Raw genomic sequence first — 18,942 nt, 5'->3', positions numbered from 1 at the left:
TACTGGGGCGTTAGGACCCACATAGCCTGCAGGTATGAGTGCCCCCTGCTGGCCTCACTAACACCACTTCCGGCAGCAACCTAGCTTTCCCATGTGGTCTCCCATTCAGGGACCAGGCGCAGCCCTGCTTAGCTTCATTTGGCGACCATGTGAGAGCTAGCTGACTACAAATAAGTAAGCATATAAACTGAAATATTAACTTAATACAGCCATTTTAAATAAGCATATGAGCCACAATCCTCAATACATAATGAATTATTCTTGTGTACATTTGCTTTTAGTAAGGTTTCTACACTAACAAAAGAGCTTGTTCAAACTACTTATTTAAAATGAGCTGAATCTAGACAATTCTGGAGTTATTTTTAGAGACAGCCGAATAGTTTTAAGCTCAGTCCACTTAAATTTGTAAAAACAGTTCAGTTAACTTAATCTATTTGTGTTTTTACGGTGCATTTTACCCAGCATTTTTACGGTGTATGCAAAATGTTATGAATAAACTCTCTCTTCCTATTGAAAATGCGATGTCAAGGTATCCTTATTCTTTCTATTGCTCTTTTCACAATGTAGATTGTGTCAAAGCTGCCTTAAATGGACAAACACAATAATAAAAAGCCATAACACTTCAGACTATGGAACATTTTTGGAATATCAGACAGGCAGCAGAGTATTGCTAATATGCTGCTGTAGTTCTAGTTAGATTAAAACCGATTAGTTGTTCAATACGAATGTCAGTGTTGAAGGACGAACCACCGAACCACATCTCCACCAACTTTTTCAGAATTGTATGATTTGTATAGGATGTAAGGCAACAGTCTGAGCTCTCATTAGAATTCTATTAAGAAGAGAATTCCGCCTACGGTTCATTAGAAGCTAGGAATAACCGATCGGAACTGACAGCTGGCAGGTTACATCAGTTCAGCTGGATTACATCACAGATGGCGGGGGAGGGGATGACGGGAAAGGTGAGGGGGTTTATTTGTGTGTAGGCGGTAGTAAAGGTGAGAGGTCACTGCGACGTATAGCTATCCTTTTGTATTGGAACTGTGCATGTTTGCTGAGAGAACAATCACTTAAGTTAGTTAAGACAACACATCTCTGAAGGTTTGTTAAAGATCTGGATTTCTGATTGGCTAAGCTAAGTTATTTAACTAAAGGGGTTAGTTTTCTAAAAAATGTAATTTTCATTATACATTTCTTATTTGAGGCCATTAAAAAAAACTAATAAAAATAAATGGATAGTTCCGTTTCTTGCAGTCAGATCATCTCACTATATAAGACCTCAATGTATCATGAGTAGACACATGTACTAATTTTGAGTTGCCTGTATATGTTTATATTTATAAACATTCATGATCTCTCATAACCACAATTGAAAACAAAGCGGATGTTTGCATGAATCAGATTGAATCTCGATTCAGAATTCTGATCCTGCCATTTCAAAACATTTTGGGTTCCTTAAAGCAGTGATCCCCAACCCCTGGGCCACAGACCGGATCAATTGGTACTGGTTCATTAATAATTTCCATTTTATTTAATATCTGAGTCTGAACAATCTTTTATTTTGAAAATTTTTTTATTTTGAAATGACCATACTCTCTCAGTTACATCTTGGTCACTTGAGCATCAAAAAACTTTGGAAAGTTTCTGTGTGAAGTGGAAAAGGCCCAGTGAAGGACACACAAACGGCCAAGGAATGGATCCGCAACCCATTTGTCAACAAATCAGGTAAATCCAGCATGTAATGTGCAAACTGCTGGAGATCGCAATTGACGGTGGCCTTAGGGGCTGTTCACATAAAGAACTATTTGTGGAATGTAAAGGTCCTCTTGATAATAAAGATTCTTCAAGGGAACATTTATGCCAATGAAGCTAAACAAAGCGTTAAAGGTTAATAATGTCTCACTTCTACTGAGTGGTATGGTTCTGTAAAGTACAGTAGAGCTTGTAACGAGTCACCCTAATCATGGTTGCGTTTACATTGTATTAATAGTATATACACATTGTACCCTTACTTTGTATCCATGGTTTATGCCAGAAAGATGCAATCGACATAATTCTAGCTGAAGGCAGAAAGCAGTACGGGCCATTGTTTTGGCTGTGTATTTAAAAACGTCACTTTCTGTGTTGTCATTCGATTGTCTTGTTGCACGTGTCGGTGACAATTCTCTGTAATATTAATTTCACACAGCATGATTTTCAAAGGCAATTTTCTCAGAGTGCATCTTTGATAATTCACACATTCTGACGTATTTTTTAGAACTTTTGACAGTAGATATCTAAATAAATGCATAACAAAATGTACTTACCAAACCGTACCACTCAGTGGAAACAGGCCATAAAAGGTCTTTATTGGCATCAACAGTGCCATGAAGAACATCAGCATCTAATGAACCCTTGCATTCCAAATATTGTTTAATATCATTCTTTAGATTTTTCTACCATTATTTTTTAGGGGTTTTCATCTTTAATTGATAGGACAGTAGAGAGTATAGATAGGAAAGTGTGGTGAGCAGAGAGGGGGAGGGATCGCATAGGACACAGGTGTCAAATCCAGTTCCTGGAGGGCCGCAGCTCTGCACATTTTAGTTCCAACCCTTGCTTCAACACACTTAGGCTGCGGTCACACTGGACTTTTCTCCCCATAAACTTCCATTTATACGCTCGCGAATGCGTCAGACCGGAAATGCAAGCTTGTGTGACAAGTTTCACAGATCGCTGTGTTGCAAAGTTCAAGTTTAGTCAAATCTGACCAGCAAAATCACATCGCGTGACTGCGTGAGACCAATCAAAGATCAAAATGACCTCTCTGGACAGAAATGTAAAATATGGACCAATCGTCTGCTTTTTTAAATGTCTAATCATCTGGTTTAATCCCGCCCCTTTTCGCAGCGCCGTACGACAGAACTTCGCATGCTCAAACTCTAGTGTGACTGCAGTATTACCTGTAGGTTTCAAACCAGCCTGAAGGACTTAATTAGTTTGATCAGGTGTGTGTAATTAGGGTTAAAGCTAAATTGTGCAGAGCTGCGGCCATCCAGGAACTGGATTTGACACCTGTGGCATAGGACATCGAGGAAGGAATCAAACTCGAGTGGCCATGAGCACTAGAATGTGATCCGTCGACGCACTAACCACTAGGATATTGGAACCAACTTCTTTAGAATTTTAAAATCTCCTTTGCACTAGGAGCAAAATGTTTCTTTATAGGAACTTGTTACTTACAAAAGGGTTCTTTGGCAACCAATAAGGCTTCTTAGCATAGCATAATTCTGTTGATAACTACTGGGAGGTGTTTTGGAGTAGAGTTGAATCTGAAGTCTGTTGGACAACAACTCTACTAGAACATTATTGGAGATCCAGGTTATTTGACTGCTTGTGTCTTACCTCATCAGTGTAGCACCTGCACCCTTATAAAGCCCCCTGAGGCCTCGGGTCTTCAGGAGCTCCGCTGTGATCCGGGTGGCTGAACGCCGAGGTGGTGCACTGGTGCCTGGATGTGCCGTCTGCGAAGCAACCAAGGAGGGGGTCGGACCGGAGGCAGGGGCAGAGGCAGTGACAGTCCGTTGAGCAGCTTGGAAAGACAAAAGTGTACCACTCATATCTTCCTCATAGTGTAATTAAACCAAGCTTACTTTCGAGGGACATTGTTCTATTCAAACAGCATCTATTATTTCTGGCTAACCTTTGTACTTAGCCAGGCATCCTAAGACCTACATACCTTGGACGACACGCACAGGGATCATAATAAACACACTTACCCAACCTGCCAGCATCCTGCAGTTGTATTTTTAGCATTTCCATGGGGGTGGTGACTACCACCTGACAGGTTCCTGCCCCACAGCCTGCGAGGATCTCCCCCCAGAGAGGTAATTTTCTGTGGAGTGACAGATAAAATGACAGATGGGGCAGATGAGCTCGTTATCATTGAAAATAATTGTTCAAATTAGTCAACAGCTGAGCTGAAAGCCTCTGTGGAATATTTTGAAAAGTAAAGGTTAGCATAAGGTCTTTATTAAGGGGAGAAAATACTATGTTTTCTTATGACTTCTCTCATGTGCCAGCATGGACTGATCCCTGCTATAAAAGATTCTCTCAGAGTCCAAATATTTCTAGTTTCTTACAATATAGTAGTGAAGAGTATGTGAGCCAATGCATGTCCGATTTCTTATTGTGTATAAAATAGCAAGAATTGCCTAGATGACCTACTAATTCAAGCGACAATGTTTCTGAAATACATTTCCACTGACACTTTACTATCTTATAAAGTTATGTGAGAAGATTTGTAACAAAGCTGACAGTGGTAGGTCACATGACAAAAATATGGCAGGGGTGTTACAGCACCCGGAGGAAACCCACGCAAACGCGGGGAGAACAAGCAAACTCCACACAGAAATGCCAATTGGCCCAGCCAGGACTCAAACCAGTGACCTTCTTTCTGTGAGGCAACAATGCTAATCACTGAGCCAGTGTCGCCTTCCTGATACGGAAATCATAAACTAAAACAGAAAGTGCAATCACTGACTTGTGATTATACCCAGCAGGCAAACAACATCATAAGAGGTTAACATTAGCTTAGATTTAGGTCATGACGTCAGGTGACCAAAATTCAATGTCTAGCCAGCGTCTAAGAACAAAGTTATTTTGTCGTCCAATAGCGACATTAAATTACGTTGATATTTGGTTGATTTTAGGTTGGACATTGGACACTGATGTCAGCCTGGCGTTGGGTTCTAATGTCAATCCAATTTTCATTTCCAAACAAAATCCAACGTCCCCACGACATTGGGGTACGCTGGGGTACATTGTCAATATGACCTCATGTTGACATCCTGTGCCTGCAGGGTAGGATGAATGACTCTATTAAAATGCTCATCCAGCATCATAATATGAGCTGACTACTAGACAAATCACCTGATTAACACGATTATTTTAGTGAATTAGAAATGTACAACTTAAACAGTGTGGTCTGATTTCATGTAAAGTCTACATGGCATACAGCTGTTGATACTCGCACGAATATAGCATAGTTTTTGTGACACTGTACAACAATAATTCATATTTTTACATTACTGTGAGGGTTGGGGGTAAACGTTAATAAAATACAATTAAATTTGTAATTTAATAACGAACATAAACAATACTTGATATAATTACTGTTTTTACATTACTGTAATGGTTGGGGTAGGGGTATTAATTTTATATTATGATATTACATATTAATGAAATACAATTAATGGATAATTTAATAAATAACAACAATGACTTCAGGACACAGCTGTATCCCTTTTAGCAACAACCCTGATTACAGAAATATGACTCTAATAAGTCACTAAAAGTTCAATACAGTGTTCTGTTGTAGAATGAAAGTTTTGAACAACATATGGGACAGACTAAATCTTGACAGACTGTTAATGTTTAGGTAATTTATGCTTTGAATATTTGCAAGTCTATATTTTAAAGAGACCATTTTCTTCAGAGAAACATACACTACCTGCAAAAAAGTCTTGTCGCCTATCTAAGTTTTAGGAACAACGATGAATAACTTGACTTCTAGTCGATCATTTGGTATCAAAAGTTTGGCCTCTAGATTACGCTTATTTTACCAAAATAAAATATGATCATGCCTTGATTTTTAATTATTTAATTAGAACAGTAAGGTCTGACTTTGCTTAGACAAAAGTCTCTTCACTTAACAGAAATAATGTACAGTATAGAATATAAAGTCATGGAGCTGTGGAAAAAGAATAAATATTGTGTATGACTCCCATGAGCTTGGAGGACTGCATCCATACATCTCTGCAATGACTCCAATAACTTAACAATAAAGTCATCTGGAATGGCAAAGGTACTGAATGTAACCTCAAACCATGATTTTCCCTTCACCAAACTTGACTGATTTCTATGAGAATCTTGTGTCTATGGGGGTTCCAGTAGGTCTTCTGCAGTAATTGTGATGCAGATCAAGAGATGATTCATAGGAAAAATCTACCTTCTGCCACGTTTACAAATGAATAATAACTAGAATTTACAAGTTATTATTTGTTTCTCTTACAACTGGCATCAACGACAAGACTTTTGTCAGGAAGTGTATGTGGTGCAACCTATGCACTCTAACTCTTGAACAAATGATTCTAATGAGCTGATTCTTTTGATTCATTCATACATATACAGCACAACAAATCCAGTACAACTGCTGAACAAATGATTCCGATGAGCCGATTCTTTCAGGTCAATCACAAGAATGAAAATCATGTGGTATTATCATGAGTATATGAAGACGGAATTGCAAACAGTGTAACCTGAACAAAGGCCTCTAAGGACCCAGATATACTTCAAGCTGGTGTGACATCCTTTTCATCACAATGAAGTTGGTTTAAGGTGTCTGAAGCAGTTTCCCAAAGCAAACTTAAGTAAAAATATGAGCAAAAACAAAAAAGCTTTCAAAAAATGCTATTCGAATTCAAAGGAACGCTCAAATTGTAATACTGTATAGCTGCTTGCTTTAAACTAAACTACTGTATAAAGTGTCGTATAAAAGGTGATGTTACATTTTCACTTGAATAAAGTGCTGAAATGTTTTTTTTTTGCCACATTACTATTATCGGATGCTTTTCATGATTTTCTCATTTTAATTGTCATGCTTGTTTTATTATAGGGACAAAAATGCACACCATCTTTACATATTCATCTAAATGCTTCACCAACAGTAAACCACTGCTCAGGTTTCATTTTTTTTGACAAACCATTTTCTGTGATTGTGAGTTTATTTGGGATTTATGAGCTATTTCTATTCAGTGAATCAGAAACATTTAGCACAAACACTTTTTTCTGAATCAAGCACTTACTGCTTACAATTTAAATCTGTATAGTATCAAGTGAATTCAGGAATTGGAGTATCACTATTTAAAATGCTGAAATAAAAAAAATTCCACTTTATTTGTAAAAAGTAATCAGTTTGTTAGCTTTAAAAGTAATAATAATATTAAAACTAGATATTAAAGTTTGAGGACAAACTTTATGGTGGCTTGAAAAGCCGAGTCTGAATTAGCATGTTACTAGCATGAATTAGCAAGTAACTATCATGATTCTAACATAAATTAGCATGTAACTAGCATGATTCTAGCATGAATTAGCATGTTACTAGCATGTTTCTAGCATGAATTAGCAAGATTCTAGCATGAATTAGCATGTTACTAGCATGTTTCTAGCATGAGTTAGCATGTTACTAGCATGTTTCTAGCATGAATTAGCATGTTACTAGCATGATTCTAGCATGAATTAGCATGTTACTAGCATGATTCTAGCATGAATAAGCATGTTACTAGCATGATTCTAGCATGAATTAGCATGTTACTAGCATGATTCTAGCATGAATTAGCATGTTACTAGCATGATTCTAGCATGATTTAGCATGTTACTAGCATGATTCTAGCATGGATTAGCATGTTACTAGCATGTTTCTAGCATGAATTAGCATGTTATTAGCATGACTCTAGCATGAATTAGCATGTTATTAGCATGATTCTAGCATGAATTAGCATGTTACTAGCATGATTCTAGCATGAATTAGCATGTTACTAGCATGTTTCTAGCATGAATTAGCATGTTATTAGCATGTTTCTAGCATGAATTAGCATGTTATTAGCATGATTCTAGCATGAATTAGCATGTTTCTAGCATGAATTAGCATGTTACTAGCATGATTCAGCATGTTATTAGCATGATTCTAGCATGAATTAGCATGTTACTAGCATGTTTCTAGCATGAATTAGCATGTTACTAGCATGATTCTAGCATGAATTAGCATGTTACTAGCATGATTCTAGCATGAATTAGCATGTTACTAGCATGATTCTAGCATGGATTAGCATGTTTCTAGCATGAATTAGCATGTTACTAGCATGTTTCTAGCATGAATTAGCATGTTACTAGCATGATTCTAGCATGAATTAGCATGTTACTAGCATGTTTCTAGCATGAATTAGCATGTTACTAGCATGATTCTAGCATGAATTAGCATGATTCTAGCATGAATTAGCATGTTACTAGCATGTCTCTAGCATGAATTAGCATGTTACTAGCATGTCTCTAGCATGATTTAGCATGTTATTAGCATGAATTAGCATGTTTCTAGCATGAATTAGCATGTTATTAGCATGATTCTAGCATGAATTAGCATGTTACTAGCATGATTCTAGCATGAATTAGCATGTTACTAGCATGTTTCTAGCATGAATCAGCATGTTACTAGCATGATTCTAGCATGAATTAGCATGTTACTAGCATGATTCTAGCATGAATTAGCATGTTACTAGCATGATTCTAGCATGAATTAGCATGTTACTAGCATGAGTCTAGCATGAATTAGCATGTTACTAGCATGATTCTAGCATGGATTAGCATGTTACTAGCATGATTATAACATGAATTAGCATGTTACTAGCATGTTTCTAGCATGAATTAGCATGTTACTAGCATGATTCTAGCATGTTACTAGCATGTTTCTAGCATGAATTAGCATGTTACTAGCATGTTTCTAGCATGAATTAGCATATTGTTAGCATGATTCTAGCATGAATTAGCATGTTTATAGCATGAATTAGCATGTAACTAGCATGATTCTAGCATTTATTAGCATGTAACTAGCATGTTACTAGCATGATTCTAGCATGAATCAGCTTGTTTCTAGCATGAATTAGCATGTTGTTGGCATGATTCTAGCATGAATTAGCATGTTACTAGCATGACTAGCATGTCACTATCGTGTTGCTAGCACCTTTCTAGCAAGATTAGCATGTCAGTAGGATGTTAAAACTGTTAGCGTGTGTTAGAATAGCTAGCCACAGTCTCTGGGACAGTTGCTAGGGTGCTGAAATTGGTTGCTAGGGAGTGGCTAGTAAGTTAAAAAGTCATCAGTTATTGGCTGCTGGCTAGACTGAGTTAAATGAGTCCAGTTAGAAGTCTGTAGGACAGTCTGATGCAGAGTTATGAGCTCACAAAGTTTGACCCAATGTTAAGTCAATGGGACTTTTGGGATTTTTCTGGGTCGTTTTTCGGAAAACCCAAGGTCGGATCAGTTAGAAAAGATATAGCAACCCGAGTCAGACCAGTTTGAAGGTTTGACGAAAGTTTGAAGTATGTAGCTTGAAAGGCCTAGGAGGAGATACACTTAGAAATTAGTCTCAGAAGAAGAAGAAGAAGAAGAAGAAGAAGAATAATAAGTTTAAGATAGATAACAATATGCTGGCTTTTCAAGCCACCATAATAAATAAATAAAGTAGCCATGTCCTCAAAAAAGATCATATCATACTATATCATGTATTTTATTTAATACCATGCTAGCAATAACAACTATTTTCATGGCAAAATCATTCAATTAATAAACATACAATTTTTTAAAAATTACAAACGAATACATACATTTTTAAGATGTCTTTTTATAAGAGTTTTAACATTAATATAACGTGACGCTTTGCTGAATATCTCCTTGAGTAAGTCCATTTCATTAAAAACCCCAAATTTGAATCACTTCATTAAAAAAAATAATAATAATAAATAAATCTGCAGTCATTAAAAGCAGGACAATAGAACATGCTTTACAGTAACAGAAAGTTTGCAGAAAAAACCCTAAAAAACTAAACTGGTTAAAAAGTGTTAGTTACCCATCTTTGGAGAGCTTCTGCCTGAAGACGTCATTGGCAGCCAGTTTGATGGCTTTCTCTGGAGTTACGAGTGTGAGATTCACAGCTGCGCCTGAGAGAAACACCATGAAGTGAAAATCTGAGAATTTCACCTTGCACTTTTAAACATAACACTGAACTTAAAGGTATAGATCCCTCAGAAATAATGTTTCTATCATAAGTTGTTCCAAACCTGTATTCAAACATTCGCATTTGAAAAATGTGGGTAAACTAATTAAAGTACTGGCTGGGATTAATTGAAATAAAAACGCTATTGAGCAAAGCTGTGATTTTCATGTGCATCCTATCACAGAAGCACACTTGCGTGTTCAATAGTAAATCTCCTCCAAAGAATATAGGGTGCTCCTGAGCAGAAACACCCACAAAGAAGTAACCAAGGAAATCCTCATACAGTTAAGCTGCGTTCACACTACAAGTGACTTGCAGCAGCAAAGTGACAAGCGACCGTTAATTTCAACGGGGAGTGAGCTACTTCCGGCGTCCTCCGTCTATGCTAGAGACAGTGACCGACTAGATGTCGGCATGTCGAGTGATGCGACAGAGTTGAGAATCCTTCAATTTTATGCAAATAAAGAGCGACTTTCTTGAGTGACAGCTAATAGGAGCACCAGTAGAGCTTACGTGATCCTCTCTTAGCTCCTGCAGAGGCCGTTTGTATTCTCCAAGCTGTAGACCTATACAGTTTTTGGCAGATAAATAGCCACAATGACAGAGAACACACTTTTTTCAGCAGCACGTAAACTCATTCGTTCTTTGTGTATATCATCATAAGCTTTACCTGAGAAACCTCAAGGTGGGAACGCAGACTAAAGGTTTCAGTTGCCACCCAGGGGTGCGTTTCCGAAAACCATCGTTAGCTAACTAAGGTCGCAAGTTCCATCATTACAGACATCGTTCATTGATTTGACGTTTCCCAAATCTGTTTTTCCAAAAAACATTCGCAAACTTCGTCTCAAACTTGTACACTTGCAACTACACCTGTAGTTGTAGTTAGAAACATAGTTCCTAGCGGTGTTCTATTCCCAGTTATCCCCCCTATGCCCTATTCGTTTAGAACAGGGGTGTCCAAACTTGGTCCTGGAGGGCCAGTGTCCTGCAGATTTTAGCTCCAACTTGCCTCAACACACCTGCACGGATGTTTCTAGAAAGCCTAATAAGTGCTTGATTAGCTAGCCCAGGTGTGTCTGATTGGGGTTGGAACTAAACTTTGCAGGACACCGGCCCTCCAGGACCGAGCTTGGACATGCCTGGTTTAGAACATTCTAACAATTAATCTTGGAATTATTTTTAAAAAAAGCATTAAAGTCTCTCTCAGGTGTAATTTGCTTTCAAACTATTTTTACAGTTCAGTTTTAGCCATCTTCATGTTTACAATTGCGTTCCCTTTGCAGAGCACTTTGAAAACATTGATGTCATTTTGAACACAGCCGAGCAGAATTTATGTTACGTCTCCAAAGCTAGTATATTTTTTACAGTCATTGCTCTAAAGCAGGGGTGTCCACACTCGGTCCTGGGGGGCCAGTGTCCTGGAGGATTTAGCTCCAACCCTAATCAAACACACCTGAACCAGCTAATCAAGCTCATACTAGGTATACTAGAAACTTCCAGACAGGTGTGTTGAAGCAAGTTGGAGCTAAAGTTAGCAGGACACCGGCCCTCCAGGACCGACTTTGGACACCCCTGCTCTAAAGCTTGTGAACACAAAACAAGATAGCATACGTTAATGCATTTAATTTATAGTAGGTTATTTATTAAGAAATGTATCTGTACTGTATATGACATGGGCCTGTTGGTTAGAACTTTCTGCTTTGGTTTGCATGTGTAAAATTGTAAAAGTAGACTTTAAAAAAATTAATAAATAAACAATATCTTACCTAATAATAATAATAATTATTATCATCATCATCATCATCATCAATATTATGAATATTATTATTAAAGAGATGCAGTGGCGCAGTAGGTAGTGCTGTCACCTCACAGCAAGAAGGTCGCTGGTTCGAGCCTTGTCTGGGTTAGTTGGCGTTTCTGTGTGGAGTTTGCATGTTCTCCCTGCGTTCGCGTGGGTTTCCTCCGGGTGCTCCGGTTTCCCCCACAGTCCAAAGACATGCGGTACATGGGAATTGGGTAGGCTAAATTGTTCATAGTGTATGTATGTGTGTGTGTGCGAATGAGTGTGTATGGGTTTCCCAGTGATGGGTTGTGGCTGGAAGGGCATCTTCTGCATAAAAACATGCTAAATAAGTTGGCGGTTAATTCCACTGTGGCAACCCCAGATTAATAAAGGGACTAAGCCGAAAAGAAAATGAATGAATGAATGAATAGTATTATTAAAGTAGGATTTTTTCCATTTCCTTATAAATAATACATATTAAATTTCTTTTTTTAATAAATAGCCTCGTTATTTATTTATTTACATGATTTATGTATGAGATTAGAATACGTGTTAGGTTTTGTAGGTGATTTTATGTTTTAGAATAGAATATGTAATGTTCTTAATAATATTTGTAAAGGAAATATAGGCCCTACATGTTCCATTTACATATATTTCAATTAATATGGAAAATGAGTGCATGTTTTTACCAAAACTAGAATGTGTGTGCATGTAAAACAATATAATTTGCACAAAGAAATATAATTTCTGCTCTAAAGAAATTGTTATCACTCCGTTTAGAGCATCATTATGGTCGTTTTACGTTATAACTAATGCAGTTCAAATGATGGATCTACGACAGAGAAACTACGGGTTTTGGCAAACACTCGTCACTACATCGTTCTTTTCCCAAACGATGCATCTTACTATGATAGTTCAGCCGCAGGTTACGTCATTGTTTGGGAAACAGAGCCCAGAGCGACAGACAGCTATAAAATCACTGCTAGTGTGAAAGAGGCATTTCTAAATAAATACAATATTAAGCTACTTTTATTGATTCGATGTGACAAATAATCACACAGCTGCAGAATCATCTCATATACAGATTTATTTCAACCATTCAATTAAAGTTATGAAGTGAGTTGGGAGTAAAAACATGTAATTGCATGTATTTTCAGGTGCGACATTTACTACACACCACCGTAGTTCATTGGGAAGCTATGCAAACTCATTGTTGCAGAATGATGATCTCGATTTCATTCTGTATTTGAATGCTATTTTGCATAGTTTATCAGTATACTCTGTAAAAGCAATTACTGGAGATTTACTAGAACCGGCTTTACTGACAAAATGTGTGAAAATTGTCTTTGATTAATCGCCCACCCCTAATTAGATACCACGATACTGGAATTCTGTACCTTTCGGTACTAAAATTTTAAAAACATCCATTTTCTGCACACATTTAATCGCTGTTGAGCATGTTCTTAAACAGCGCTGATTTGCCATTTGGTTCAAATGCCCAACAAAAAAGACTGTGATTGACCGTGAAAGTCATCAGTTCACCAAACTCACCGCTGTTTACTGAGTGTAACCACAAATACAGAAACACTTAAACGTTTCAAAGTCATGTCGATCAGCTGGTTTGCTATAAGCTGACATACGAACGATCAGCTGATGTGTTGTGGCTTTAAAACGCTTAAGTGTCCCTGTATCTGTAGTTACACTCAGTAAACAGCGGTGAGTTCAGTGAACTGATGACCTCCACAGCCAATCACATTAATTTCTGTTGAGCACGTGAGTGCAATGGCAAATCATCGGTGTTCACAAACAAGCTCAAGCTCAAATGTTAGCGGAAATTGACATTTTTAAAACTTCAGTATCGATTGGAACCGAATTCCAGTATGGTGGCAACACTACTTACGATACTATGGAAGTCAATAGACACCAGCAACTGTTTGGTTATTCACTTTCTTCAAAATATCTTCTTTTTGTGTTGATCAGATAAAAGAAACTCATACAAAAATTACACAAAAAAATGGTGTTACTTATTTAAAATTAGCTAAAACAACACGATTATTGAGAAATTTTGCTACAACTGAATTGTTCTATGTTCAGTCCACTTAAAATTGTTAAAAAATGAACATGTTAACGTAATTTCTTCATGTGGTCCCAACACAAATTGATTATGTGGAACACAGCATTTGTTAAAGTGTAAGGATGATAAAATCGTCCAACATAATTTCGTCTTATGTGTGAATGATCTTTTTAATGATTATGAATATGTAGATGAACGTTTGACTTTTAACTTCATACCTCGATACATGCCAAAGTAGCCCTCCATTTTGATCGTCTTTGCCAAACAGTCCAGCCTTAATAACAAGACAGAAATGTTCACAATTTATCATAATTCAACTTCTAAAATGTTCATTTTAAAGCTGCATTGCTTAATAATATTTGAAAACACAGTGCTCAACAAATTAGTAGTAATTCCCACACAAATCTCTCATTTAAATCATATTTTCTACAGAGAGCTTTACAATATTATATTGTGCATATACATTAGATTAGTCAGCACTGAAGCCAAATATGGAGCTTATCTAACACAATAACTTATGATAACAATCCAAAATTTGTACACCCAAATTTATTTAAAAACATTAAATAAAAGAGCATAGTTCAAGAGAAACAATTTTTTTTTTATTTTGTTAAAATTTTGTAGTTTGCCATTTTTTCCCAATATTTTGCTTGAATTTTAATGTATTATCTTTCTATTTCTAAAGATGTTCTGTGACTAAAATATTATTTTAATAAATATATCTGTTTAATAAATCTGTTTTGTTCAAATGCACCAAAATACATTGCCTATATTCCCTGAGAAATGGACACAAATATTCATTAACAAAATAGGGTGTGCTCATTTATGTTGAGCACTGTATATATAGCCTAAAATCTTAACATAAATAAGCACCTTTCCATGTTTACATACAACAAACAGCCAAACTAGAAATGAGTAATGAAGAAAGAGCTTTAAATATGGCAGTTGGTCTCTTGCCCACAAACCACTTGGGTATTCGCTTGTTACATACGCGTGCAAAGAAGAAAAGAGCTCTTCACGCACCATCACTACAAAGACTACTTCTCTGTATCTCAATCGTATCAAACAAGCATGAGCATTTTTGATTAAGCTACTTATAAAAAAGGAATTAATAAACATTCAGGAGCGTGAAAGAGATCAAATATGCAAAAGCGTGTGACTCGAATTGTTTTGCATCATCTGAGTCATTAAGAAAAAGTCCTCCGCCCAGACAAAATCACTAACATGTGCTGCCTTTATTTATGCAGTTGTTTTGTAAGAGGCAGAACTGTTTTTCGTGTATCAGATTTAATATATAAGGCTTTTAAAGGGGACCTATTATGCAAAAATAACTTTTATAAGGGGTTTAAACACAGTTGTGAGGCAACAGTCTGTGAATATAACTTCTAATGGTAAAGATTTATTAATTTTATTGTTTATAATCACACTTGATAAAAACAGTCTACAGGAAAACTTTGATGGACATTCTCCCTTTGTACATGTCATTAGAGGGGGAAAGCTTCGCCCATTAGTGATGAGCTGAATCTGCCACTATGCTGACACATAAGCAGTTGTAGCGCCGCCCTCTTTTGAAAAGTACAATCTCATTTGAATTTAAAGCGACAGCGAAGCGAAGCCTAAAAGAGGTAGTTTAAAAGAGTTATAAAACATTTTTTGAGGGGTTTTTTGAGCTGAAACTTCACATAAGCACTCTAGGGACATCAGACACTTATAGTGTACTTAACTTTCTAGAAAATTAAACGTGACTTTTTCCTCTCCCTGTAAATTAATAGTTGCTTATTATGAATGGAATTATATTACAATGCCATTATGTTTACATAGGCTACAGTTTTGTCTGATTTTATAGCTACTTTTAGGTCTGTCATGCATTTTTTGTCATTTAGAGTGGATGGAGATTTACTCCAGTGCTTCCCACACATGGACTTTACTTGGGCGGGCCGCCCAGGTATATTAACGGCCACCCAAGTATATTTAGGGACACTTTTTTTAAACAAACATCCGCGATCAATTTAATGGAAAATATTCTCTCATTTACCCGTTTCATACTGCTTGTTTTGTGTGCACTCCCACAGGTAATCTCACACGCTCTGCAGACACACACCCGCACTTTTTTGTTTTCCAGCCGAAGTTTTTAAATTTACTAAAATGTCCGGGATTTGGTTTTGCTTCCGTTTTTCTAAGCTGTCGTCAATTTTATGCGCACAGCCTTGAAAGCGAGAGAGGCAATAATTAATTCTTTAATCTAAAGGACCTTTAGGCTACTAAACACTCGGAGAGGTCGAAAATCTATATTAAGAATATTTTTATTGCTATTTTCTGTCATTTAGTAGTTCGCATTTGCTGCGATATTAATTATATTAATTTGATGTCAATATATTCCATATTTTATACATATCTAAAATGCTTTGGTAATACTGTACAAAATGGCATGCCAATAAAGCAGGGGTGCTCATGGCTCCTGAATAGCATAAAAGAGAAATAGTGGATTTTTTTATTGATCTCAACAGTCTTTTTTTAACTTTAACCGATTGAGAAGAAAAAATTTAAAACAGATAATAATAAAATAGTGTTAAAAATCAAATTATGTTTTGTTTCTCACATAGCTATTTATGTGCTGTGGGTAAAGGGTGTGTTTCAATCCGACTACAACCGCATGTATATTTCAAATTGTCGCAAGCACTGAACTCCGAAATGAAGTGGGAAACAGAAACACAATCACAAAACAATTCAGTAACTTTTAGATTTAGTGGCTAATTTGTATTTATTTGTATGATCTCATTCGTACATTTTAGAACAATTTACTCATGCCCTGAAGTCAAGGTTGGGTTTATAGGTGGGATTTGGAGGCAAACCTCCTTTAAAGAAAAAAAAAACGTATGTTTTCATTTGAATTAAATCACATAAATTTGTATTAGTGCTGTAAAATATTGAAAAAATCTGACATTGTGATATTTAGATTTTCTTCAATATACATTGCAATATGAATACCATTTCACCAGATAGATTGGAATAGCTCTACTTGGAATGCATTCATTCATTTAGATTGATTGGGATGATTCTGTACTGGAGAGAATCATGCAAAAACAATAATAAGCAAGTTACAAACATAGATAAATACAATAGAGCAAAGATAAAAGTGAAATAAACTATGTTTTACAGTTCTCTGAGGACTCTAACAGTATTTAGCTATAGAATTGAAATAATTAAATGTAAAAAAACCCTGGATAGACTACTTCATTGTTTAAATAACTCAAAATGTATCCTTATTAAATTAACAAATGCTACAGTTTCATGTGTTCTCAACTGTGCCTCCTAATTAACTAATATATATATATATATATATATATATATATATATATATATATATATATATATATATATATATATATATATATATATGTTAACTATATTATAACTACTAATTAACTATATATATAATTAACTATAAACCAGACTCAGCATTGCAGATCCTGCGATGTGACTATGTGGATGCACATTTAACTAAATCGTTATATTGTGCAGCCCTAATTTCTTTGAATTAGCCACTCTTTTGCCAACAAGTACATTTCCTTGTGAAATCAGGCTTATTTTCATTTTAAAATGCCATGGCCTACTGCTACTAGAATCACACACCAAAACAAAACAAAGAACATGAAATGCTACACCGTTAAAGGGAGCTCATAAAGATCCTGTACTCACATTCCACTATAAACACGAGCTCCCTGCTGGTTTTGTAGGCGGGTCTTAGCAAGATCAATGGGAAACACACAGGTCACACCCACCAGTCCAGCCACGCCCCCATTAATCAGCTTAGCAGGGAGGCTGCGAACACAGGAAACAAACACACACACAAACCACACATGAAAACACATCAACAGAACGCTTAGGATGAAACTTCAAATCACTAGAGGACAGCAAAGATTTACCTCAATTTCTTCTCGGCCATTTTGGCCAGGCTTCAGCTGATTTCCTCCAATCCTGTTCTTTCCGCTACAAAAAAGGTGTCAGCACAAATCGTTCCACGGCCCACCGGGGTAGAGTCCCAACTGAGAGTGCCAAACTTCACACCCTTCCTTTCACACAAAAAAAGATCCTTGAAACTTGATATAAACCAAGACACACAAGAGAAATGCAGTTGTGGTTTTCTATAAATATATATATATTTATTTATTATATTTTTTTATACCAGACACTCTGAATGGTGCTTTTCTACAGCGTGCACACAGAGAACATCCTGGCTCTAAAGTCTCTCTAATCTTGCTGCTAATGAGGTTGTGACCCTTTGAATTAACCTAGAGAAGAGAGCTAACAGAACGAGGCGCTTATCAGCATGATTTCCTGTTCTTCAACACAGTATCAACAACATCTCTGACTAATAGATCTACAGCAGCTCAAACATTGCTTTATGCTCTTTATTGGTATTTAAACAATATGAATGTTTTAAGAAATGAATGGCTATATACAGTATATTAGTGGAGATAAAAGAGGAAAGTTAGTAAGTAGTTAAAGCTGTTTTGGGTAGTTGATGCTGTACTGTATGCTGTAAGGAAATTGCATATTTCATATAGTAAATAAAACGGGAATGTTGGCATCTTTGTAGTTATTTGTACAATTTACTAGCACTTTTCAGAGAAAATGATAAACAAATTTGTTATTTTTTCATTATATATATATATATATATATATATATATATATATATATATATATATATATATAAACTACTGAATCAAAGTTCGGGTTCAGTTTTATTTTATTTTTTTTCACTTTTAGTTTTTTAAAGAAAATTATTCTGTTCATCAAGGTGGCATTTATTATATTACGTGACTCTGAAGACTGGAGTAATGAAGCGGAAAATTAGATTTATATATACTACTTTTTAAAAGTGAAATTTTACTAATGTTGTGTAAAATTACTTGCAGTTTAATTTATTTAGTGAAAATTGTTTACACATTTTGTTTCAGTGTAAAAAATTATATGATCATGACAGCGTGTTTTTAGTCCATTGTAATTTATTAAACTATGTTAATCATTTTCTAACTATAGACCATTTCAATGTGGTCATGTCATTGGCCCATGAACATTTCCTGTTTATCAAACTATTTCATAACTGTTACAAGAGGCAATTTAAAGTTATAATTTAAAGTTAAAACAGTTGTCATAACATCTTGTATAATTATGTGGCTCTTTTTGGATTGTTGATAAGCTATAGAAATTAAAAATGTAAAACAGAAAATACGCTACGACCAATGTTTTTGTTCACATCCCTCAAAATTCA

The 18,942-nt window shown here is 36.0% G+C and overlaps 1 protein-coding gene across 1 annotated transcript in view; it reads right to left on the bottom strand.

Moving 5' to 3' along the window:
* slc25a18 (solute carrier family 25 member 18) overlaps nt 1-17,735 on the bottom strand; it is a 29,168-nt gene extending 11,433 nt beyond the window's left edge. Inside the window, exons 1-6 of the mRNA XM_056451462.1 lie at nt 17,593-17,735; nt 17,366-17,488; nt 13,885-13,940; nt 9,663-9,753; nt 3,759-3,874; nt 3,385-3,571 (exon numbers count right to left, since the gene is read on the bottom strand). Of these exons, the coding sequence (XP_056307437.1) occupies nt 3,385-3,571; nt 3,759-3,874; nt 9,663-9,753; nt 13,885-13,940; nt 17,366-17,488; nt 17,593-17,612 (593 nt within the window). The 5' untranslated portion in view covers nt 17,613-17,735. The remainder of the gene's footprint in view (nt 1-3,384; nt 3,572-3,758; nt 3,875-9,662; nt 9,754-13,884; nt 13,941-17,365; nt 17,489-17,592) is intronic.
* Between the last annotated feature and the right edge of the window lie 1,207 nt (nt 17,736-18,942).

The sequence above is a fragment of the Danio aesculapii genome, chromosome 25, assembly GCF_903798145.1.
Source record: "Danio aesculapii chromosome 25, fDanAes4.1, whole genome shotgun sequence".
Classification (NCBI taxonomy): domain Eukaryota; kingdom Metazoa; phylum Chordata; class Actinopteri; order Cypriniformes; family Danionidae; genus Danio; species Danio aesculapii.
Note: the sequence above shows the minus strand (reverse complement) of the source record. Positions and strands in the feature narration are given on the sequence as shown.